This window comes from Gymnodraco acuticeps, unplaced genomic scaffold (assembly GCF_902827175.1).
Source record: "Gymnodraco acuticeps unplaced genomic scaffold, fGymAcu1.1, whole genome shotgun sequence".
NCBI lineage: Eukaryota > Metazoa > Chordata > Actinopteri > Perciformes > Bathydraconidae > Gymnodraco > Gymnodraco acuticeps.
Genome location: NW_022991426.1, coordinates 44070 through 69100, shown reverse-complemented (window position 1 = coordinate 69100; position 25031 = coordinate 44070). Strand labels below are relative to the sequence as shown.

The window sequence follows — 25031 nt, the reverse complement described above, 5'->3', positions numbered from 1 at the left end:
ATGTCAACACATTTTAAGCTTACTAAGATGTTAGTTATTTTTATGGCATTTTTGTGGTTGGTTGTTCTCTTTTTCTGTTTTGAATAAAAAGTATACCTTAACTGTCAACTCTTCGTTGCTTTCGAAATATTTTGATGAAAATTACACCAAATGAAAATATATTTAATATACATTTATTTACAATTAAAATACACACATTTAAAGTAATACATTTCATTAAATAAATGTATTACTTTTACAGTGGGCCAATGTCTTGTGGTCTGGCTTTGCATAGTTAAATCAATATAACTAACAATTAGAAACATGTGGCTTCAGAATGCTTCATCAAAGGTTGATTACACATATTAATATCGGCTATCCATTAATCTAACTACAGTTGAAACACTAATCACTTTAAAGAAGGAATTACATAACATATGTTATGTTGATAACAAAATATACATAATTGTTCCACTGCATGTACCAAGTGCCAACCACTAGATGGAAGTATAACTCCATGTCCTGATACCTCATCTCTGCATTTTTTCGTTATGGACATTTCGTTGACATCACATTGGCTTGTACAGCTGTGCCACATATGTCTCATTCTCTACAGCTACTAAGAGTATTTGCCCTTAAAATAATAATATAGAGTAGCTGTGAGCCCATGTGCTTAAACTAAACAAATAATGTGTCCACTATATTCACAAAGAATAACAAAAGGAGAAAGTGATTAGGACTTTTAGAGCAGGTTGATTAAAGCACTTTGCAGAAACCAACTTTTTATATTCAACAAGCAACAAGACAATCATACAAATATGTGTTCCTGCTAAACATGTTTAAACAAAATCAGCCCCTGAATGTACTATTTAACTAGGTTTTGTAATATTTACCATCAAATCAACTACTTAGAAACAATGATCTTTAAATGTTTAATCCCCCAGCCAGAATATCTCTCACAAGAGTCACCTGGACTTTGTTCAGACAACATAAAGTGGGTTCAAATGCCTGCCCTAAGTGTTTTTCTGTTGCATAATATCAATTCTGAATGAAGTATCTCTAAAGTGTTTTTACTTACTTAATGTGGCTTCAGAATGCTTCATCAAAGGTTGATTACACATATTAATATCGGCTATCCATTAATCTAACTACTTTTGAAACACTAATCACTTTAAAGAAGGAATGACATAAAGTTATGTTGATAACAAAATATACATAATTGTTCCACTGCATGTACCAAGTGCCAACCACTAGATGGAAGTATAACTCCATGTCCTGATACCTCATCTCTGCATTTCTTCGTTATGGACATTTCGTTGACATCACATTGGCTTCCCCCAGCCAGAATATCTCTCACAAGAGTTACCTGGACTTTGTTCAGACAACATAAAGTGGTTTCAAAGGCCTGCCCTAAGTGTTTTTCTGTTGCATAATATCAATTCTGAATGAAGTATCTCTAAAGTGTTTTTACCTTCCCTCCTCATATTTTCCTTCACGTTTTAACATCTATATGGCAGATCCTGTGTAAATCACAGTGAGGATTTGACATCAATTGCAATTTCTTTAGCAGGTTGTTTGAATGCCCACACATTGTTCACTCAGTCCCACGAGTTTAAGTTCATGTAGCTACAGAATAATAATGAATCTACTGTAAATAACAAATGCTTGTAGCAGGTGAGCCCTGATGCAAAATGAAAAACAACAAGCATGACCATAGCTTCTTTCTTCCCCTCTTTGCCTCCTCTCTGCCAGTGTGTAGAGGGATGTAAGTGCTTGTAAAATGAAGAAAAAAAATCAAAATGAGCATTTGTACGCCTGTAGCTTAAACAGTCATCTGAGACAAGATCACCTTGTAGTGTTTCAAACCAGGGCAAAGTCAGCCTTGCTTCCCCAACCCATTTCCCTTTAGGCCTACCATTGTTTTTCTGTTTAGTCCTTTACTGATACATGCCATTCTTGGTGCTATGGCCTATTGGTGACATTTAGCAAAAAATAATTGGACTAAGTTACATAGATGTAGCAGGTTCCCTTAATTTCCAGCTACACGGATTCCGTCCTGGTCGTGGAACGACGGATCAGTTTTTTACTCTCGCAAGGATCCTGGAGGGGGCCTGGGAGTACGCTTATCCGGTCTACATGTGTTTGTAGACTTAGAGAAGGCGTATGACTGAGTTTCCAGGGAGTTACTGTGGGAGGTGCTGCGGGAGTATGGGGTGAGGGGGTCTCTACTCAGGGCCATCCAATCTCTGTACTCCCAAAGCGAGAGCTGTGTCCGGGTCCTCGGCAGTAAGTCGGACACATTTCCGGTGAGGGTTGGCCTCCGCCAGGGCTGCGCTTTGTCACCAATCCTGTTTGTAATATACATGGATCGGATTTCGAGGCGTAGTCGTGGGGGAGGGGGGTCTGCAGTTCGGTGGACTAAGGATTGCACCACTGCTTTTTGCAGATGATGTGGTTCTAATGGCTTCATCGGTCTGCGACCTTCAGCACTCACTGGATCGGTTCGCAACCGAGTGTGAAGCGGCTGGGATGAGGATCAGCACCTCCAAATCTGAGGCCATGGTTCTCAGCAGGAAACCGATGGACTGTCCACTTCAAGTAGGGAATGAGTCCTTACCCCAAGTGAAGGAGTTCAAGTATCTCGGGGTCTTGTTCTCGAGTGAGGGAACAATGGAGCGTGAGATGGGCCGGAGAATCGGAGCAGCGGGAGCGGTACTGCAGTCGCTTTACCGCACCGTTGTGACGAAAAGGGAGCTGAGCCAGAAGGCAAAGCTCTCTGTTTACCGGGCCATTTTCGTTCCTACCCTCACCTATGGTCATGAAGGATGGGTCATGACCGAAAGAACGAGATCGCAGATACAAGCGGCCGAGATGGGTTTTTCTCCGCAGGGTGGCTGGTGTCTCCCTTAGGGATAAGGTGAGAAGTTCGGTCATCAGGGAGGGACTCGGAGTTGAGCCGCTCCTCCTTCGCGTCGAAAGGAGCCAGTTGAGGTGGTTCGGGCACCTAGTTAGGATGCCACCTGGGCGCCTCCCTAGGGAGGTGTTCCAGGCACGTCCAGCTGGGAAGAGACCAAGGGGTAGACCTAGGACCAGGTGGAGGGATTATATCTCTTCGCTGGCCTGGGAGCGCCTTGGGATCCCCCAGTCAGAGCTGGTTGATGTCGCCAGGGAAAAGAAAGTTTGGGGCTCTCTGCTGGAACTGCTACCCCCGCGACCCGACCACAGATAAGCGGGAGAAGATGGATGGATGGATGGACTGAAACGTCATAATGGTGATGACTGGCCTGTTTCTATGCTGTATAAGTTGCTATCTGCTATGTGTTGGCCATATGAACGCAAGATGCTCCGGCAGGCCTATGATGCTTATGGTTGCACTCCTGAGATGTTGGGGCTGCTTTGAAATTGGCAGAGAGTTGTTGTGACATTACTTTTTCTCTTTGGCAATAATAAGTGTATGGGTGCTCTGGAAACTTTTCCAGATATAAACACACACAAATTATCTTAGCAACAAAAACATTTTCCAAAAGGTCATGATGAACTTTAATTGAAAGAACAGAACCAAAGTGTGAGAGGTGTGGCCCTGTGAATTCATGCTCTGAGTGTTGGGAATTAAAATATAACTCTATTGGGATATCTGCGGTCACTGCCCTCCAGGCAAATACTGTACTTTCTGTATCAAACAGCAGTCAGTCATTTTATAATTGTTTTTCTCTCACCTTTGAGAGAAGTTTTTCGGTTCAGTGCCATCCTGTTTATATCATGCCACCATGGGCTTTACAGATGTTATAAAAAGACAGACCAAGATCGATGTTGTGCAGAGAAGTAGGGGGAGTTTGTCAAGTACGTATTCAGTGCAAGTGTTATCTCTTGTAATATTCTTTTTGTCATTGACATTTATTTGTATTTACAGGGGAATGTCTCGATGATGCATAAAAGGGATTTAATTATATTTTAATTTCAGGAACTGTTAACTGTTTCTTATGCCTCTTTTGTATGTGTGTTGTGCAAATGAGAATCTATCTAACTGAACACTTTGTGTCCAAAACAGCTGCATCCATGTCTTGGTTCTCCTGGCTCTTCACTCTGAGGCTGTGCTCAGCCGCATTGCTGCTCCTGGTGGGCAGTCAGCTGGGGCTCAGGCTGGGATTACAGATGGTTCAAACAGCGACTTGTACACAGTGGGGCACACCGAGCGATCAGGGTCTGTTCAAGGATGGAGATGTAGTAATTGGTGGGCTCTTTAGTCTTTTTTACAATCCTGCAGCTATAGACAACGGCTTCACCGAGCTGCCACACAACAAACCTTGCACTGGGTAAAACTCTGAACTGCTCTATCTACTGTGAAAACTGTATAATATATATGCATTTGACAAAAGAATCATAACAATTCAATAGGCAGTTAACTATTATTGTTGTCTAAACATTCACATATATTGTTTTTGATAAAAGGATGTTGTTATAGTTACCTCTTTAATGTTGACAGAAAAGTATCACCTATTCTTAACACAGATTACACATCTTCACAGTCACATTTGAATGATATGTTCTCCTCTATCCCTCTCATGCAGTTTGGAATATCTTCCATTACAGTATATTTATGCTATGGTGTTTGCGCTGGAGGAAATCAATCATAGTAACAGCTTGCTGCCAGGTGTGAAGCTGGGCTACCATATTCGTGATAGCTGTGCCCTACCCTCCTGGGCCATGCAGGCAGCACTGTCTCTGGTTGGAGGAGATAGTGCTACCTGTGATTTAGCAGCTCCGCCAGAGTATTCTTCTGTGTATGGAGAGGGGATCGGAGAAAGAACAGGTACACATTAACATTGTTTGGTACTAATGAAAATCCTACTCTTATAATAATAGGCAAATGAAATGAAACTCTGCAATAATGTGTTCAAAACAGAACCAAGCCCTTAACAAGTTAAGTTATTGTATTATGTCTTATAATGTCATCAGGTGATCAGCCTGTTCCTTTGATCATTGGTGGTTCTTCGTCTATAACAGCCATGATACTCTCAAGAATCCTGGCGCCACTCTCCATACCTTTAGTAGGTACCATATACATCTGCTTAGTTTAACCACAATTTAAACATTCTGATTTTAAAATGCAATTTGTTGTCTTAATGTTAAATTGTAATTTTCACAAACACTGTGGTTAAACATTTACCACATTTAACAGGAAAGTTTTTAATGTTTTGTCATATTTCTTTTGCTGCCCTCACAACATACACAGTCTTCTTAAGAAACACATTCTCTCTGTGAAAATTATAAACTAGTGTGTGATTTTAGAACATCTATTTATGTATATATATATATATATATATATATATATTTGTTTTTATCTTTTACTGTAGATGAGCTACACAGCCAGCTGCCCCTGTCTAAGTGACAGGCTCCAGTATCCTAACTTCTTCAGGACAATGCCCAGTGATATTTACCAAGCCCGGGCTATTGCCCAAATTGCAATACGCCTAAATTGGACCTGGATTGGAGGAGTGATAGCAAACAACGATTATGGCCATGTGGCAATAAAGGTTATTCATTTTGTCCTATTATAAATGTTATGGCATCTGTATAAGACATCTGCCTAAATACAATATTTGAAACCTTTTCATTCACCTAATGTTTTTTGCTCCTTTCGACTGTATATGGCAGATATTTCAGGAGGAGACGCAGGGGACAGGGGTGTGCCTGGCATTCATAGAGACTCTGCAAAGGGAAAACATTGTGATGGATGCTAGACGAGCAGCCCTCACAATTCAGGCCTCAACTGCAAAAGTGATTCTGATCTTTACCTGGTACACAGATGTGAGGGAACTGTTTTTGCAACTCGCCAACATAAATGTGAGCAATTTAAACTACATGGTGAACTGAATCTGTAAATAATTATAGCTAATCTTATTTGAGGAACATTATACCTTTTTGTGTTGCTTTCACTAGGTGACTGATAAACAGTTTCTGGCTAGTGAGGCTTGGAGCACCAGTGGTAATCTGCTGCAAGATCCTATCACTTCTAAAGTGGCTAGTGGTGTTCTTGGTGTGGCAATTCGAAGTTCAGCAATACCTGGATTTGAACATTTTCTCAGAAGTTTGAATCCCTCTTTACGACCTGATGATAAGTTCTTATGGGAATTCTGGGAAATGGTGTTTGGTTGTAGTCCTGGGGCCTCACCACTCTCTACGAGTTCACCGTCTCCCACAGACCGGTTGTCTCAGAAAGCCTCACTTCCACCGTGCAGCGGCAGAGAGTCCCTGGAGGAAGTGCAGAATCTCTTCACTGACACCTCTCAACTAAGAGTGACATATAATGTTTATCTTGCTGTTTATGCTTCAGCCCACGCCCTCCACAGCCTTCTGTCCTGCCCTAACAGAGACAGCTCACCTGGAAACATCAGCTCCACCTGCTCCTCTCCAAAACAGATCAAACCCATAGAGGTAAACACAACTATGTCCATTTCAAAACACATTTTAATTGAGGACATTAAGAGTAAAAGTGTTTTTTATGTGACGAATGCAGCTGTGTAATTTACCTTTAGGTTTAGAAATATTTACTACAATTGTGTTGCTTTCAGGTGTTGCACCACTTGAACAACTTGAATTTTACCACACCACAGGGGGAAATGTTTTATTTTCAAGAGGGCAACACTCCAGCAAAGTACGACCTTGTTAACTGGCAGAACACCCCTGAGGGGTCACTCAAAGTAGTTTTGATTGGACGTGTGGACGGGTTTGACATCAACCTTGACCTGTCAGCTATTCAGTGGAACACAGGATCCAATCAGGTGAAAGGAACAGGGAAATTGATCAAGGCTAAAATGTCTTTCCAGTTCAAATGTTTAGAAGAATATATTTTGTACTAAAGAATACGGTTTTACTTGTTGTTTAGGTGCCTGTTTCAGTGTGCAGTGAGAGCTGTTCCCCAGGTTTCCGAAAGGCCAACAGGAAGGGAGAACCTCTCTGCTGCTTTGACTGTATCCCTTGTGCTGAAGGAGAGATAAGCAATCACACTGGTAAAAAGAAATAACCACATAAGATATTCTTTACTTTGTAATATGATTTCAGGTCATCCTCAGTGTTCCTACTGTATGTTTCCTACTCCTCCCCAGGTTCCCTTATCTGTGAGCGTTGTCCATCTGAGTTTTGGTCTAATGCTAAACGAACTGCCTGCGTACCTCGCCAGCTGGACTTCCTTTCCTTTAATGAAACATTGGGCTTTATCCTGGCCACAGTAGCTGTGTCTGGTGTTTCTGTGACAACAGCTGTGTTTGTAGTTTTTATTTACTACCGTCAAACACCTATGGTAAGAAACCAGACTAAAGCGATAGAGAAACAGTACATTTTGTAAAACTCATTTGTAATTTGTAGTTGTAGGACAGCATATTCACTCTGAAATAATATAATGCTGCATTCCTTGATGTGAAAATATATGTTTAAAATACTTTAAATTAATCTGTTGTGTGCTGTTAATGTTCTAGCCTTTTTATTACCAATTCAATACCAATTCCTATTTGCAGGTGCGAGCCAACAATTCAGAACTGAGCTTCCTGCTTCTCCTGTCGCTGAAGCTCTGCTTCCTGTGCTCTCTGGTGTTCATTGGTCGTCCATCAGTGTGGACTTGTCGGTTCCAGCAGGCAGCATTTGGGATCAGCTTTGTACTTTGTGTCTCCTGCCTTAAAGTCAAGACCATAGTAGTTCTTGCAGCTTTCCGCTCAGCTCGGCCTGGTGCTGGATCCTTAATGAAGTGGTTTGGCCCAGGCCAACAGAGAGGAAGTGTCTGCCTATTTTCCTGTATCCAGGTCAGATTTGCAAAGCATCTATTTAATAACACGATGAAAAAATGTACTTGCATTACCCTAACATTGTGCAATGTTTTTTTTCATTAAGGTTTTCATCTGTATTGTTTGGCTGTCCCTCAGCCCCCCTGTGCCTCAAGCTGACTTGACTATTCCAGGGTTAAAGGTCACCCTTGAGTGTGCCATGTCTTCAGTGGTGGGCTTCTCTCTGGTTTTGAGCTACATTGGTCTGTTGGCTTGCACCTGCCTCCTCTTGGCCTTTCTTGCTCGGAAACTCCCTGACAACTTTAATGAGGCCAAACTTATCACCTTCAGCATGCTGATTTTCTGTGCGGTCTGGATAGCTTTTGTCCCTGCGTACATTAGCTCTCCCGGGAAATACACTGTTGCTGTGGAGATTTTTGCAATCCTTGCATCTAGTTTTGGCTTGCTGCTCTGCATTTTTGCCCCCAAATGTTTTGTCATTCTTTTGAGGCCTGAGAAAAACACTAAAAAATACCTGATGGCTAGATAATGCATATATGAAAAATATGGTGCAGGATATAAATCCTCTAAACCAGACACTGAAACTAGAACAAGAAGATAACTTATAATATCACAGTATACATGTTTAAGATAAGAATATCTCATAGATTACATGGATACACTTACAATGTAAACTTTTTGATTAACCAATATGACCAATATTCCAGCCATTGTTAGGTTATATTAGATTTCTTTCAATTTGCATGCATTCATTATATTAATTCAGTGTTGTATTATGGAAATAAAAAAGTGACCTTACTAAAAGTGTTTTCTGTGATTTATTCTCTGTTAAAGACTGAAAGTCAGAAATGGCAGTGTAATGATGTACATTCAAGGTGTTTAACAACTAAAACATGCCATATCTGTACCTGATATCAACATACATGTTTGGATACTGCAATTATTAAGGGGAATTAAAATGTGCTTTATTAAATTGACCATGAGAGCTCGATGACTGCATCAAAAGATAACATGAAGTACAGTACTACATGTTGTTCGGGAATAATTCTCCTAGTTATCGAACCTTTTGCCCTTTGACGTTTATGACCAACCCTGACGTCTGTTATCTCCCCTGTTAAGCCCCGAGCCTGTTTTCCAGGTCTCAGGCTCGAAAATGACATTCCCAGAACAAATGACCATAACTACTGTACACTTCTAAAAGGGGAAAATTAATAATCTTTTTTTTCTCAAAGCAATGATAAACCTGTGAGTCGGAATCAATATACATATTTTTTATTTTAAAGTAAATTCAGATTGAACATAGTAAGAAAATGTAAATGATTGTGTCTGTCCAAAAAAAACACATTACTGAAAACCACCCTTGAATGATGGAATGGTAGACTAAAAGCTTTAGGAATCCAAACTATAACTATATAAGTAGTACCCTGTATCAAGATTGATGCAAAACAAGTAAAATTGGACCTTTTTAGAGAGATTTAGCAAAACATTTCATTTGGGTGGATTTGACTTATATCTCTGGCCCCCCTTGGTCGATTTTGATGATTGACATCTCTCTGACCGTCAGAGCCAATGGAATCGAGAGAAAGTTCCACATACACACACACGTTACCAAATAAGGAGTGAGAGTGATGCATAGCAAAAACCGGAAGCTGCGCTAACCTCTGGTGGCTACCATTTTTTCAAAGTGACAGACACATTGGATTAACCTATGGATTAACCTTCAGCCGCGTTTTTTCTCGTTTTAATGTCATTGAACACAACTTTTGATCAGAATAACAGCTAAAGGTGAGCATATCTCCGTGTTTTGCTACCTAAAGCTATGTCGTGTGTTGTCTGTATTTTCTTCCCCTGTCGCGAGTTCTAATCACTCAGTATATTCATAGGCGGCGCGTGAGGCTCAGGTTTGGGAAGGCTAAATCACTTTTTTTTACCTGACGCTGCCCGCCTCCGGCGTCTAAGAGATCAACTCAGTGAAAGCACCGCCTGCTGATCAGAGTTCAGTGTGCGGAGTTTAAATCTATCAAGTCATATTACAGGATAAAGGAAATACTGTTTAAACTGCCGTATGCAGAGAAGACGCCGACGTGTGAAGATTATATCACCTGATATATAAGAAGTGTGTTACATTTGAATGGCAGAAAGTCTTGTTGCAGTTTCCAGATATCAAGAGGCGCCCATGAGTCTCTTTGTTAATCATCAATGTTTTTTTCAATTAACAGGGGAACTCCAAGAGAGATCTTCCTCAGATATAATCCAGTTAAAGTCTTGTTAAGTTAATGATTAATTTCCTGCAAGGCTCAGAAAGAGGCCTGGAGACAATAGTCGGCCTGGATTATCATTACATGTATTCATTCCAAGTAAACTGACTTTGGGGTGGAATAAAGTTCAGAGGAAGGCCTTAGGATATAGGAACAGTTAACCTTTGTTAATTAAATAATTCAGATAGCTTTCAGAGGGGAAAAACATGTGACATTTGTGAGGGGCTGCATTATGAAATGAGTGTGCGTGACACATGCTAAGGGAAATGAGTGTGTGCTACTATTTCACTGCTTGAGAGCAGAGGTAATGTTTTCCTCGTTATTATTGATATTAAAGTAACTTACATGTATTACTTGTATTAGTCAACTATAAACAACTATATCTTAGACATATCTTTAAAATGCCAAGGGTGTGTGGAGCTGTGTGTTTTGAACTGATGGGGGAGAGGGCAGGAGAGAGGGAAATCTATGCAGAAAATGTGTGTAGAGGCTTCTCAATACTCAAATTTCCCCTCCTCGGTTCCCCTCCTCGAGACTTAGACCCGCCCACAGGAGATGCGAGCGGAGGACCGAGGAGGGGAAGCAGCAGACGTTTAAAGAAATGAGAACTCCTCTCCTCTGAGCGGTCATTTTAAAGAGACGTCCGTTCATTATTACGTGCCAACAGCTGCATCAGCTGTCGAGTGTTTTGTCATAGCGCTGTATCTCTGTTAGATCAGCTGAACATTGTTCCCCCACATATTTACTTTGAATTCATTGAGAGTGCGGTATAATGAGACAATAACAGACTACAGATGCGGACACACACACACAAATATATTTATATAAATATACAATTTAAAGTATGAGAGCACTCTCATAATAACGTAACACAATCAGAGACTGGATATATCCCCCCCCTCTCTCTGGTCGCTGAAATGGGGAATTGAAATTACGGGCCAAAAGTTGTATTTACAAGTAGCCTATTAAAAGTAAGCAGAGGACATCAAACCAACTGAGACCCGTCTGTCCGCCGCATTTACGCACTGTACAACACACACCTACAGCTCCTAAAGCATAAGCCGTTGTGTATTTTATTATGTGAAGCAATGGTCTTAGAAAAATATCGACTCTTTGTTTGTAGATATCTACTAAACTAAAGCAAATAAAGAGAGTAGGCCTGTTATACTGAGTGATATATATTATACACACTGCTCTGCTTTCTGCATGGACCTTACAGCTGTTCTCTCTGGAAACATCGCGACGCGATGAAAGCAGTTTCTAAAATAATATCCAGGGGATGCATGCATAGCTGTCATTGGCTGAGATAAGTCCGGCCATGCGTCACGCCTCCACCGTTCCCGGAAATGCATCCGTGGAGGAGCCGTGGAGGAACCATCAGTGTATCCTCGGTTAGAGCTCCTCCAGAGAGCCTCCTCGACGCTCGATCCTCCGTCCTCGGTGTGCATTTAGAGAAATGAGACGTCCTTCAAAATGGCGCGCTGAAATTCATTTCCGGGTTACTACCGGAGGACCGAGGACCGAGGAGTCGAGGAGGGGAAATTTGAGTATTGAGAAGCCTCTTCTGTGTCCAAACTGCAAGAATGTGAGACAGCGAACACCAGATGTGTTTGTTTTGCCCTCAAACTGAAGAGACATTTTCTCCTGGTTGGCTCGCGCTGATTCGCTGCGACAGGCTGTCGTTTTTATATCGCCCAATAGATGACCACTCTGGGAGGAGCATCCAGTGCTTGAATTGGAATGAAAAAGGTGCCAGTACTCTAAAATCAGCAACTTTTTCAAGTCAATTTTATATATACAGCCCACAAACAAGAATTTGGCTACTATAATGCTGGTGGGTTTGTCTCTTTACTACTGTATATTTTAGAAAGGTTCACTGTTCTTAACATTTTTTATGATAGGCAGCGGATATGGCTAAAGCTCAGTAAGGTCAATATTAACTGAAAATATAGCAATCAAAGTCTAGATCTTCTGCTGAAGACACATGAAGCAGAGACCTTTCAGGTGAGAGCCCCTCTGGTGGTGTTCAACATTAATGACAAGGAAACAAAGCTCTGGTCAGAAGCATTTTTTATAAAAAGCTTTAACAAAATTAAGTATTTCTGTACATTTTGAATGCAATCTAACTTTCCAACTCAGAAAACGAAAAACGAAAAAGTGCCAAAAGTCTTCTCACATGGCTGAGCTGCTTTGCAATATACTTCACCACTGAAGAATACAAATATGTATAAAGTAAACTATGATGCAATCTAACTTTCCAACTCAGAAAAATGATAAAGAGCATGAACAAAGAACATGTAAAAACAAATGCAAAATTTGCACAATCTAAAATGAGAAACTGTAACTGCAAGTAACAAAGTCTGAGCCATGGTAAAGAGTTACATTGAACACCAAGCTGATCAGATAACTCCCTGGTTGGTCTGAAGTCCTTCTATCTCCAGGATCTGTACAAATCGGCACATTATGCCAAAAGTCTTCTCACTGGGTAAGCTGCTTTGCAATATACTTCACATTGTTAGAAAAGGCTCCAGAAGGCCATGGGGACATCAGTATCAGGGGCTGGAGCTGGACAGGCTCTTTCATCAGCACTTCTCCTTCCCTTTGCCAGCCGGACCTCACATACTGTTCCGGATTGAACTGTCCTAGTGATGGTCCATTACATTTAATGAAAACCAGGCTGGACAGTCGGCTGACAGAGAGAGCATTCCTTTTTGCAGTAAGGATATCGTTCATGCAGCTGAATGCCCGCTCACACTCACTAGTGGAGACAGCGATGGTTCGGACTGCTTTCAGTAGAGGCTCCATGGCAGCAGGTGTACGGGATGCCCTGGTTTCCTTGTATTCGCGAAAGCCCTGAACAGTCTCTCTTCTGTCCACTTTCAGCACTTCGCACAAACGTAGCACCTCTACGTCCCCATACTGTACGTCTAACTCCTCTTCAGGCCAACTTCCAGGATGGATAACTTTCATGTCCTGGATTAGCTGATTGTCCCGGGCCTCCCGGCCATGTAATGGGATTTCTCTTGTGCTGACATGAGAGGAGGTTGTGGAAGTCATTCTGTGTCTCAGATTCTCTACCATACTGCGGAAAAACTGACCTGCATGAATCTGTACAAGCCTGCCATTCTCACGCAGGGCAACACCCTTGAAGGACTTCTCAGCTAGAGCTGTATGAACTGTAGTCATGTGTGGGCCAGGCATGGTGACCATGGATTCAAAAACTCGTATTTCTCGAGTTAAGAGCCTATCTGCTGTAGGCAGTGTCATCTCTCTTTTTTGGAGTTGCCGAGAGAGGTCGCTGAGCTCTGTGAGCGCATCGTACATCAGTCCCAGATTGCTGACAAACGTTGCAGATGTGAGCACATCATCCAGGCCCTTGTACTTTGCTCTGTCTCTGGAATCCCTGCTCGTGTCGTTTGCAGCATTTGTGAAGTGATCATGAAGCACTCGGTAGTTTTCCCAGACTGCTCTGACGCTCCTTTCACTTGAAGCCACCCAGCGGATGGACAAAACACGCCCTATCACCAGGAGACGCTGTCCGACTGCTTGCGCACACTGCGCTAACTGCCTCTGATTTTTGGGGGAGGCATGGAACAAGGAATAGAGTTTGTCAAAAAAGATCTGGAAATGATTGAGCCCTGAGACCTCCTTGACCACATCCCCAACTGCCAGCTCTAGACGATGATTGGAGCAGTGCCACACAAACAGGCTTGGGAATTTACTACACAACTGGGTAGCAACGCCTGTTCTCTTCCCTAGCATGACTGAAGCCCCATCACATGCAAAAGAAACGAAACACTGACCTAAAAAGTCCTCGTTAAAATCTCTTCCAAGACACTCCATTAACGCCTTTGTGATGTCATCAGCCGTTGTTCCATCCAACTCGATCAGCTCCCAAAAAAACGTTTCGGGCTCAGCATCAGCTAATGCTGAGCGTAGACACACAACAAGCACCGTTTTACCACTAATAGTGGTAGATTCATCGACCAAAACACAGAGTTTTCTTTGGTTTTCTGTAATGTCTTTTGCCATTTTTTCTTCAGCTCATGAGCTATGTGGTCGATGATTTCGCCACAGGTTTTATTGGAGTGCAAAACCCTGCCCACGTTCAGCCCATTCAGTTTCTGTACATTCAAATCAATTGGCATGTCTGTGAATGGCCGGCTATGTTTGCCAATTTTATATGCCGTTCGAAAAACTCTGATAGTGGTGTCTAATTCAGATTTATGCATAGACTGCACTTGATGTTGAATAGTTTCACGTGAAGCAGATGTAAGGATGTCAGCAGCTTTTACATGGGCTTGTGATTCTTTATGTTCTTTGATTTTTTTTTCTCAGGCTAGCTTGTTGTTTGCCCTTGTCAACACCGAAATGAGACACTGCACACTCACCCCATTCAGTTGACAGTTTCAGTCCTTGTCCAGTGTGTATTCCCAAAGATTTGACATCTCTGCATATCCGACATCCTAGCTTCTTATCTTTAAGAAGGAGCCATGCATTGGTCTTGCAAAAATATTGCACCTGGTCCGTTGTCCAGCAGTCAGGTGCATCGCTTTGCCCGGTGTTGGTGGTGGCAGTTGAGCCAGCAGCAGCTAACGTTAGAGGCTCTGGAGGAGGCGGCGGAGCTAGTGCTAATGCTAATGCACTAGCACTTGGAGCAGGAGGATCAACCAAAGAAAGCTCCCCATCAGACACAATTTCCAACACAGGCACAGCATTCTCTGTATTTGAAGTTTCTTCCGGCGACAACCGCTGTCTTTTTGCACTTTTATTAATCCACGCTAACATTTTAGAAATGCTAATTTGTGACGTGACTTGCTTTCCTTCTCTCGGGGGCGTGCCTGCTCTGTTCTATCACTCTACATAGCCACCCACTGGGTGGGAGTTGCACTGCATAAACACAACACACGTGCATCTAGGTATGTAAATTGTAAAGCATTAAAACATGGTTTTACTAACAGTTTTCAGTATGTTGTTACTTCGGCATTATTATTATTATTATTTTGAAACGTGTATTACTATTAAATCACGGTCAAATAGGTTAATTTTGACATAGTCGTTTCCACCACAGTATTTACATGGAGAAGATAAGCCCCCGCCCCCTCTCCAGCACGTTCTGTTTGAATGACAGGAGTAAACAGCTGACAGCCGCTGTGAAACTCCAGCGGTTAGAGCGATGAGAATGTCCGTTCGGCACCTCATGACGCATCTACTGAGTACCGGGCGGCTGTATATATATATATGGATGTATAATAAGAACGGCGGGAGAGTGTTGAGTACTGGCACGGTGCATGAGTACCGGAGTACCGCCAGCATGCCGGTACTGAGCAAGAAGTGCCGGTACTCCATGGGTCAGAACCAGAAGTGCCGGTACTGCGTACCGGTGAGTACCGGCCCAATTCCAGCACTGGAGCATCCACAAAACTCCTCCTGTTGTTCTTACATATCTTCTGTTGTGTGTTTTGTTCAGTCTTTTTTCCTCCTGCCGTCAAGATGATGGGATCTCCCGGCAAGCGGACCAGAGCAAGGGGCGTCCCCTTTAAAGTGTATTGTATTGTTGTTTATCATTAAAACAGATTATTGTTTAACCCTTATTCTGGTGCTCCGAATTCCTTCCTTTATAACTCTGACCCAGCTCACCAAACGACAGGCGGAGCCGAGGTGGGTTTCCGATCACTCCTTGCTCCAACAAATGGTGACCTCGACGTTTGTGAGTGGGGTTTTCAGAGGAGGGAACACCAGCGACCGCGAGGGCCCTGACAACGAAAGAGGTAAAACAGATGCCTGTTTTCTATCAAAGATCTGTGATTGGCGGAACTAAACTAAATTTTAAAGTTGTCAAAGACATTCACAGTGTTTTAACTTGACGGTAAACAATACAATACATATGTTAGATAAGTAGGAAAGTTATATAATAAAAATAAAGCAACGAGGTGTGTAAGTGTACGGTGAAAGGCCCCGTAGATTTTTCAGAATCATACGGCTAACTCGTTAGCTAAAAGTGAAGCAGCGAAGTATTTCAGCGTAGGGTATGGAGTCTCTAACGGCTGGAAGGGTATAACAGTCCCTGCGCCTAGTGGAGGTAACGAGTCTCCACAGGGTATACTTCTTGGGGAAGTCAAGTAGAGTATTGAGTCTCTATCCATGACTAATCAGAATAACAAATCCAAGGCTCGTAGGAGCTGGAGGTGAGTTATATGTAAAAAAAAAAATTCCAAGAGGAGAACGCGACCTTCAAAAGCCATTTGAAATGACCGGATCTCATTATCTCTTGTTCTGTTGGGTTAAAATCTAACCAGCTAAACGTGACGATAAAGGAAATATACATCGCACTATAAAGGCCGGATAGACTGTACGGGGAATATAACTAGCTGTGAATATATATAATATAATTAGTGAACATAAATCAACCTTAGTCAGATAAAGACATACAAAGACATAATGGAAAGATACCATAGTTTCAAGAAAGCCCCCCTTCTCCTGGACAGCCTGAGAGCTCCAGCCAGGGTGTCTGTGAAAGTATCTCCCCCCCTTTTCTCCCCATTTCTGCTCTAATTGCCGAGCAGCAGCCCGGAGTGTGACTGCTTGTTCTTTTTCTCTAATGCCTGGACGAAGGCTGCTGAGCGTTGAATTTAAAACAAGGAGTGAAAGATCAATGAGTGACCTAAAGTTGAAGTGAATGCATTGAAAATTAATAGATCAATGTGTGATTTGAAGTAGTAGATATATTGAAATAAATGAGATACTATAATTTGTTGTTTTTAGCATAGTTTTTGTAGGATACACTTACGTCACATTGTGGTTTTTATGAGAAGTTTTGAGGACTGATTGTTACCATTGCATTGCGAACACCATGGTATTTGTCATTAACTAAGAATTGTACTTAATTATATTTCAAGAAAAAAATTATATTACATACAGTAACGTTGAGGGAAAGTAAAAAGAGGTTTTTATAAGTTTGTCAGTCAGAAGGAATCTGTTCTTGGTTAAGCATGACAGAGGTGCTGCACGAACGATGTTTGCTCCAGCCATCTCACACTGTTGGATAACACAAAGAGGTGATTGATGAGAGAAGCTTGTGGACAGGAGCAGGCAGCTGCAGGGCAGTGAGGAAAGAGAGAGACAGATAGTAAGATGTTTTGAAGAGTTCAGAGAGAGTAAAACTTGTATAAAGTTAACTGCTATTCTGGAAAATGTCATATTGTTTTGTGAGTAAACATGAAATACAAATATATTTACTAGATATAAGAACAACATGCTTATCTAGGTTAACAGAAAATTGCGATTAACCAGTTTCAGCAGCTACTGTCCTATCTTTGTTCTAAAGAGAACATACGTTGCATTTACAATTAATATTAAGAAAGTTCACAATTGATAACATTAAAGACCGTTTTGTATTAATAGGGCGTGTCGGTCATAAACATTCGTGCTCAGATGGAATAAAGTGTTGAGATGTTTTCAATAGTGGGAGTGTTCACAATGCTTTTTAGTTTTTATTGAAACAATTAGGTGATAAGGAAAGAAAACGTTTCCGTGATGATTTCTTTAGGTTTTAGCTTTAGTAATGACGATTACATTTTGTGAGGAAACTTTTCCACCAATAATTCCTTTAAGTGTTCACTAAAAAGTGATAATATTAATAATTATAATAGAAAGTAGACATAGGCCTACACTTGAGTCACATTTAATTACTGTGATCTGATTAGTGTGCTCTGCAGGTTTACTATTGTTCTAAGTGATAGTGGGATTTAGAATATTGGAGAAAATATGGAGATGTTCTTTCGTAGTGTGAAATATGTGATGCTTGAAACATGTAGGTATTTCAATTTATAGGAGAAAATGGTTTCCTGAAAAAGTTATGTTGGGTAAATATGTAGCAATGGATGATGCAATTTTTAGAGGGAGTTTTCGTAATATCATTAGTCGACATTCATTTTGGCATTTAACAACCAAGACAGATAGTATGATTAGAAAAAGACAGGGTGGAAAGAGTTGGATTTATTTAACCTCAGTGTGTTAGAATTTCTATAGGTAATGCGTCCCGAGACCTGGACTCTCTCTCTGCCTGTCAGACGGCTAAGACCCCGATCCGCCTGAGCAAACAAAGACCTATCCCCAGCAGGAGACTGCTCCTTCTCAATAGACCAGACAGAGAACCAGAGCTGAACCAACATCAATAAGAACTGCATCCAGAACAATCTCCACCTGTGGCAGCCAGAACCAAAGCTCCATAAAGCAGCAAAGACACTGTAAAGGAGGAGATGAAATGCAAAGCAGTACAAGAACAGTGGCATGATGGGGGCTGCAGATGTAACTGGGCAGATGTCTGCCTCAAAGAGTTACAGCGAATGGATTCAAGAGCTGATGGATAAAGGGGGAGGAGTCAGAATCAGAGGAGTTGGTCAAGCAGAATGTGAGGAGGCCAGGGTCACGGCTCGAGATAAACCAGAGGAGAGGGGAAGGGAATCAATCGGAATGAGTGAGTTTGCACATAAACACACTTATTCAAATAAAATGAACCACATTTAAAGAAATTGAATTGACTTGATAAATAAGTGAAGATAAAAAGTTGTATTACCCATGAATTAATCAATTGGTAAATTAAAAATATCAGTAAAGAGGAAACTATTAAAGTCAAATGAGAATCATCCTAAAACACACTGAGGGATAAAGGGGGAGACATGATAGAGTAGAACCATATTCTTCAATCTTTACATCATGTTAACAAATTATTCTTTAAGAGATTTTTAATCACGTATGAATAAAGTAGTGATCTAATTTGTTACAATATTGATCACCATTAAAGGGATAGGTTTAGGAACCACTCTATAAGACAAATCTGTATTTGTATGGTATTTAAATGGAGAGCTAGTGCCAAGCCAAATATAGTATTCCAATCTAAAGTATTGATTTCACCATTGTAGCATAGTTAGGCTTTGAGATGGAGGTATGAAATGACTTCTGTTTTTAAATCCTTGAAAAAGGAGGGAGTGATGGAGCATGTTTGGAAACCCAAGGTTCCACACACTGCTAAAGAGGTTAACATTGTCCTTTAGATGGACCAGAATTATAATGAGCTAGGAAATGCATAGCAGAGCTACACAGATCCTAATGATGTTTTGACTCAAGAAAATAATTATATGCACAAGTTTCTGAAACATTTTAATATAGATTAGGTGTTAATAAACTGCAGTAGTAGTACGATAAGGAAGTGCAATTTTTGGCTAACACATTTCAGGGAATGTGGGAAACAGCTGTCCCAATGAAAAGTTAGAGATGTAATTGTGAATTAATAAATGATGGCGCTCCATATGACAGATTTTTTTAGACAAAGGACACTGACCTATGCTGAAATATCAAAGTCTCTGCAGAGCACGACACGTGGCAAAAAAGACCTACCTTATCTTTCTTACAGTGCAGACGCTTTTTCTGCTTGCTCCTGCCTCTGCTTACTTTTTATGCTGATTTTCCTATTCTTATTCTCTGAAAACTTCGAGCAGCGGCTCCTGGACATTAACTTATCACTGGGACAGTTAATCTTCGTAAATAGACGGAGGGTTTCAGCCATATTTCAACATTTTTACGACAACGTCAGTCTTACAGTCGCGTGGCCTAGCAACAGCTAAAGCCTGGTAGGCTACTGCATGCTATTTAGCTTAAGCTAGTTGGTAGCAAAATGCCTCCATTCTCTACAGATGACTTCCAAAAACGTATACAGAAGATGGCTGTGTTGGAAATGAAAATGCAACGGTTGGAATTTAATGTGGAAGTGAATGGACTATGTCGTGGGAATGACACCACTTTACCTGTGTTGCAAAATAATGGAGAAGGGTATGCTAACTCACAGCTAGTTAGCAGCTACAAGGATTCCAAGAAACAGGAGGGCTGTGTACCGGGTAATAAATCTACAAGTGGTAGTCCTCCCTGGAACTCTCTGGGTGTAAAACCTAAGAGTAAATCATTTCCATGGGATTTGGGAGGACGGATAACAAGCAGAGCCCAGCGCTCAGAAATCTGTGATGCGACCGGCTGGCCTGCATTGTCATCACCCAGGAGGAGCGCCTCTTCAACCCCTATTCATACTAGGAAACAGCCGTGGACAGCTGCTAAAGAGAGAATTACAAACAATCCTCCTAAACCACCAAGTGTGCCAATCCAGAACAGATACGCTCCGCGGACCGAGAACCGGAGATCTGATGACCTGGATAACCTGTCCTCTTCACACAGCAGGGTAAGGACCAATAGCTACTCCAAACGTAAAAGGCTAGAGGGAAAGCTAACGACTGGGCCTGAAACTCTGATTGTGGGTGACTCTGCTGTAAGAGATGTAAAAGGTCTGTAATAAGAACAACACCAAAGTACTCTGTTTTCCCAAGGATGTGGTCTCTGACTTGGCTGAGAAGATCCTGCATATTGGGGCTGAACATCTGACTGTGAAGAATGTGGTACTACACATTGGAACAAATGATGTTGTGAAACAACAGTCAGAAGTGCTGAAAAAAGACTTTAAATGTCTGTTGGAAACTGTCAGCTCTCTAAATGCAGATTTGTTCATCAGTGGCCCTCTACCACCAGTCAGAAGAGGAGTGGAGAGATTCAGCAGATTGTTTGCACTGAACACCTGGCTTTCAACTGTCTGTACTGACCATTCTGTTCATTTTATTGACAATTTTAACTTTTTCTGGGACCGCAGACATCTTTTCAAGGCAAATGGAGTTTGCCTGAACAAGTCAGGAGTGAAATTGTTTATCTCTAACATATTCAACTGCCTGCGTCATCAATCTGTTCCCTCTGCCAAGGACAAGCAGCAAGAGGAATCAAAACAGGAGAAAGACACAACACATCGCGCAGAAAACCCTGAAGAAGTATCACTGCACCCGCCTGAGGAATGTTCTGATTATGGGAGACATATGAGACGCATGGAGGAGTCTCCACCGCCCGTCACCCCCCCCCCCCTGTCAACACCTTTGAGGATACTCCATTCTCCCTTTCACCCTCGCCCACCCTCCTGGAGATCGCTGAACACACAAAGGAGATACAGAGGGTTGGCACCGATTCGTTCCTGGAGTTCAAAGACCAAACTAAGGCGATACGCAGGGCTGGCACCATGTCCTTTACCCCCGCTCCTCAACGACGCCCACCAAAATCACAGCAGAGACGTGCACCATCTCCCCCGTCTTCATCACCGCGCCTACGTCAACCACCTCCCCCCCCTGGCAGCATGTCCTCTACCCCCGCACCATCTCCCCCGTCTCAATCACCGTGCCTACGTCAACCACCTCCCCTCCCTTCAAGAAAGCATCTGCAGTCTCCGAAGCCTGATAAGAATGTGTGTGTACAAAACACAACAAACTCTTACTGATATGTGTGGGGTCCAAGCTCAAGGGCGTATGGCACTCTCAACTCTTTCCAGGACATGTCGGGGCCCTGCCTGCCAGTAGCTTTAACGATATCTGTGTTGATAGGTAATAGATTAAGAGCGGTGAATCATCTTAGAAACAGGAAGCGCTCAAACGTTTGTGTGAGTTTATCTAATTTAGCAGTGATTCCATATCAGCCACAGCTTGTTACAAAAAACATGACTGATAGTGTGTTTAACAAACTTAAACTAGCTTTATTAAATGTCAGGTCTTTGGCAGGAAAAACATTTTTAATCTGATTTTATCACTGAGCACAATCTCGATTTTATGTTTTTAACAGAAACTTGGATTGAACAAAATAACAGTGCAGCTGTTCTTATCGAATCAACCCCTCCCAACTTTAGTTTTATGAGTCAGGAAAGAATGCATAAGAAAGGAGGTGGAGTTGCTATTCTGTTCAATGATTCCCTTCAATGCAGGAAGACATTGTATGGAAACTTTGTTTCTTTTGAATATGTGGCCCTTCAGCTGAAATGCTCCTCTCGAGCTCTGTTCCTAAATATCTATAGACCACCCAAATACTGTGCAAGCTTTTTTGATGACTTTACTGAACTGCTGTCTATAGTGTGTATTGACTTTGACCGTCTAGTCATTGTTGGTGATTTTAACATCCATGTTGACAACCCCCAGGACAGAGGGGCAAAATAACTGTTTTGTGTTCTTGATAGCTATGGACTGACTCAGCATGTGACGTAGCCCACGCACAATAAGGGGCACACTCTGGACTTAATTATCTCAAAGGGTCTGAATATCTCTAAGGTTGTGGTGACTGATGTTGCACTCTCTGACCATTCCTGTGTTTTCTTTGAGAGCTCTATTTCTGTTCACAAAAATGTTCAAAAAGAGGTAACCACAAAGCGATATTTAACTGAAAATACTAGGGAAATGTTTACTCGGAATTTTTCTTCCACACTTGCCCCTCCTAACATCTCAGTAAATGAGCTAGTAGATCATTTTAATTAAAAAATTAAAAATGTTAAAGGTAAAGGAAGTGTCTGGCAAGAAAATATCTCCATGGAGAAAGGCCATGAGCGTGAAAACAGAAAAAAGAGAATGTCGAAAAGCTGAACGCAGGTGGCGAAAAACAAATCTCCAGGTTCACTTTGACATTTATAAAGAGAGACTTGGCCTTTATAATTGAAAAAACGCACGACAATCATTCTTCTCTGACATCATTACCAAAAACAAAAACAACGCATGTGCCTTGTTATATCTCTCACAGGCTCCACCCTCTACTGGACTCTATGGTTCTCCGTGGCTCGGAGCGACGACCCACCCTTGGGGGTGGACGCGTTTGCACACGAGCCATGGCCAAGGAAGCTGCTATACGCCTTTCCACCGCTGCGTCTCATTCTCCCCCTCCTGAGGAGAGTGAGGCGAGAACGTCTGTCAGTCATCCTAGTGGGGGGCGATGTCTCAAGAGGCAGGTGCAATCTGGGCGTTACCCACTCTCGGCCGTCCTCTCCAGGTTTGGCTCCTGAGAGGGACAGGCTGAGACAGGGTGGATTGTCTGATAGTGTTATTCAGTCTATCCAGGCAGCTAGAGCTGGATCCACCACAGCCTGTTACAGGCCAAGGTGGCTAGGATTCCAGCGATGGTGTGAGGAGCGGAGAATAGAGCCCCTATCTTGTGAGTTAGGCTCTATTTTATCCTTCTTACAGTTACTGGTGGACAGAGGGCTTGCACATTCAACAGTGAAAGTGTATGCAGCAGCCATCTCGTCCTGCCATGAGGGATTTGGCGGCAGGTCAGCCTTTAGTCAACCACTGATGTCGCGGTTTTTACAGGGGGTCAGGAGGCTGCGCCCAGTAGTGCACGCCTCCACCCCACAGTGGGACCTGCCCCTAGTGCTCGAGGCTCTGGCCTCGGGGCCGTTTGAGCCTCTGGAGCTCTCCTCTCTGAAAGCATTGTCGTGGAAAACAGCTTTGCTTCTTGCCTTAACGTCAGCCAAAAGAGTGTCCGAGTTAACTGCTCTGTCGGTGCACCCGAGCTGTTTACAGATTCGGGGTGACCAGAGCGGCGCGACACTCAGACCGAACCCCTCCTTTGTGCCCAAGAGCCTAAGGAGTGCGTTCAGGTCAAGGGCTATTCAGTTAGGGGGTTTTAGTCTTCCCCCCCCATGGTGGGACCAGGGAAGCTAAACTGCACCTCCTCTGCCCGGTGCATGCGCTAGCATGTTATGTGGAGCGCACGGCTGCCCTTAGACGCACCGAACAGCTATTCGTGTGCTTCGGGGGCGGGGTGATCGGGAAAGCTCTGTCCAAGAAACGCCTGGCAGGCTGGCTCTGCGAGTGCATTGCACATGCCTACGGACAGTCAGGGAAAGCCTGCCCCACGGGGGTTCGTGCACACTCCACACGGGCTGTGGCTGCGTCAACAGCCTTATTCAACGGTGTGAGTGTGGAGGATATATGCACAGCGGCGTCTTGGTCGACGCCAGGCCCCTTGGTCGACGCCAGGCCCCTTCATAAGGTTTTATCTCTTGGACATATCGGGCTCTTTCTCCTCGTCTGTGCTTGCGGGGGCAACACAGGACTGGTAGGGGGGAGGGGGGTTGTGGGTCAGTTGGCATCTGACCCCCTCCCCGGACGTAATGCGCCTTCGCTGTTCTCGGGCCTTCTGAGGGTCCCGGGAGGGGCGGGGGGGGGGGGTGCACTGGGCCCTTACAGGGCTGGAGGACTACTCTCCTCCTGTCGAGAGGCAGGAGGGGGGTAGCCCTCCACACTTTAGTCCACACACTCTGCACGGGGTCAGTGTTTGAGTGTGGGACGTGGGCTCTGACGCTCTCCCTGTTATCCTTAGGGATTCAGGGAGGCAGGCGTGTAGTAAGCCCATTCGGGGCCGAGGGGGCTCTCCCCATCCGTCTATGGGCGGGGGGGGTCCCCCGGCACTGTTTTTTGAGCACACTTTCTGCGAGGTAAGCGCAGCAGGGTGTACTCTGTCAGCCACAGCCCAGATTTCTCCTTGGTTACAACCGGGTTAAAGGAGAATGTGGGGCAGCAGCTGCTGACCATAAAAGCCGGTCAGGGGCAGTAGGGTGGAATATTGTTGTTGGACGACAGTGCGCGTATACATCGCGGCTCCACCCACTGTACCCATAGAGTCCAGTAGAGGGCTTAGCCTGTGAGAGATATAACGTCGGGTTACGTATGGTAACCCTTGTTATATTAGCACAGGCGGAGCCCTCTACCCAGGGCACTGTCTGTCCTATTCCGCTCGCTGAAGAGAGGTGTAGGATGATAGTCAGGAGGTGAGGCCTCCTTTTATACGGTGTGATGCGCACGCATTCAGGTAGGCCCGCCCAAGGCCGGCTATGTCTATAGAAGTCTCAGTGGGAGAATGCTCGCAGGGTAAGGTAGTACCCATAGAGTCCAGTAGAGGGCTCCGCCTGTGCTAATATAACAGGGGTTACCATACGTAACCCGACGTTTGCTACCGTCGACAGACTAACTAACCCCCAGTGTCAGTAGCCTCTGAATTTCTATCCACCAGGGCGTGCAATGATTTTGCCTCCTTTTTCACTGACAACATTCAGAAAATCAGACAAGCAGTCAGTGCCTCTGCATCAGGAACAGCAAATGTGTTGTCCCTATGT

The 25031-nt window shown here is 43.2% G+C and overlaps 1 protein-coding gene across 1 annotated transcript; it reads left to right on the top strand.

Moving 5' to 3' along the window:
- Positions 1–3746: 3746 nt before the first annotated feature.
- Positions 3747–8286, top strand: LOC117532479 (extracellular calcium-sensing receptor-like). Its single transcript, XM_034195830.1, has 12 exons — positions 3747–3819; positions 4028–4292; positions 4548–4789; positions 4936–5027; positions 5334–5513; positions 5635–5823; positions 5920–6414; positions 6552–6761; positions 6866–6989; positions 7086–7279; positions 7494–7784; positions 7864–8286. Exons 1-12 carry the CDS (start codon positions 3747–3749, stop codon positions 8284–8286), a joined length of 2778 nt encoding a protein of 925 aa, XP_034051721.1.
- The last annotated feature ends 16745 nt before the right edge of the window (positions 8287–25031 follow it).

Bases quoted from the DNA above. Each gene is read 5' to 3' on its own strand.
- LOC117532479 (XM_034195830.1), top strand. From the start codon at position 3,747: ATGGGCTTTACAGATGTTATAAAAAGACAGACCAAGATCGATGTTGTG. The intron at 4,293-4,547 runs GTAAAACTCTGA...CCTCTCATGCAG, and splicing joins CACAACAAACCTTGCACTGG to TTTGGAATATCTTCCATTAC. The intron at 5,028-5,333 runs GTAGGTACCATA...CTTTTACTGTAG, and splicing joins CGCCACTCTCCATACCTTTA to ATGAGCTACACAGCCAGCTG.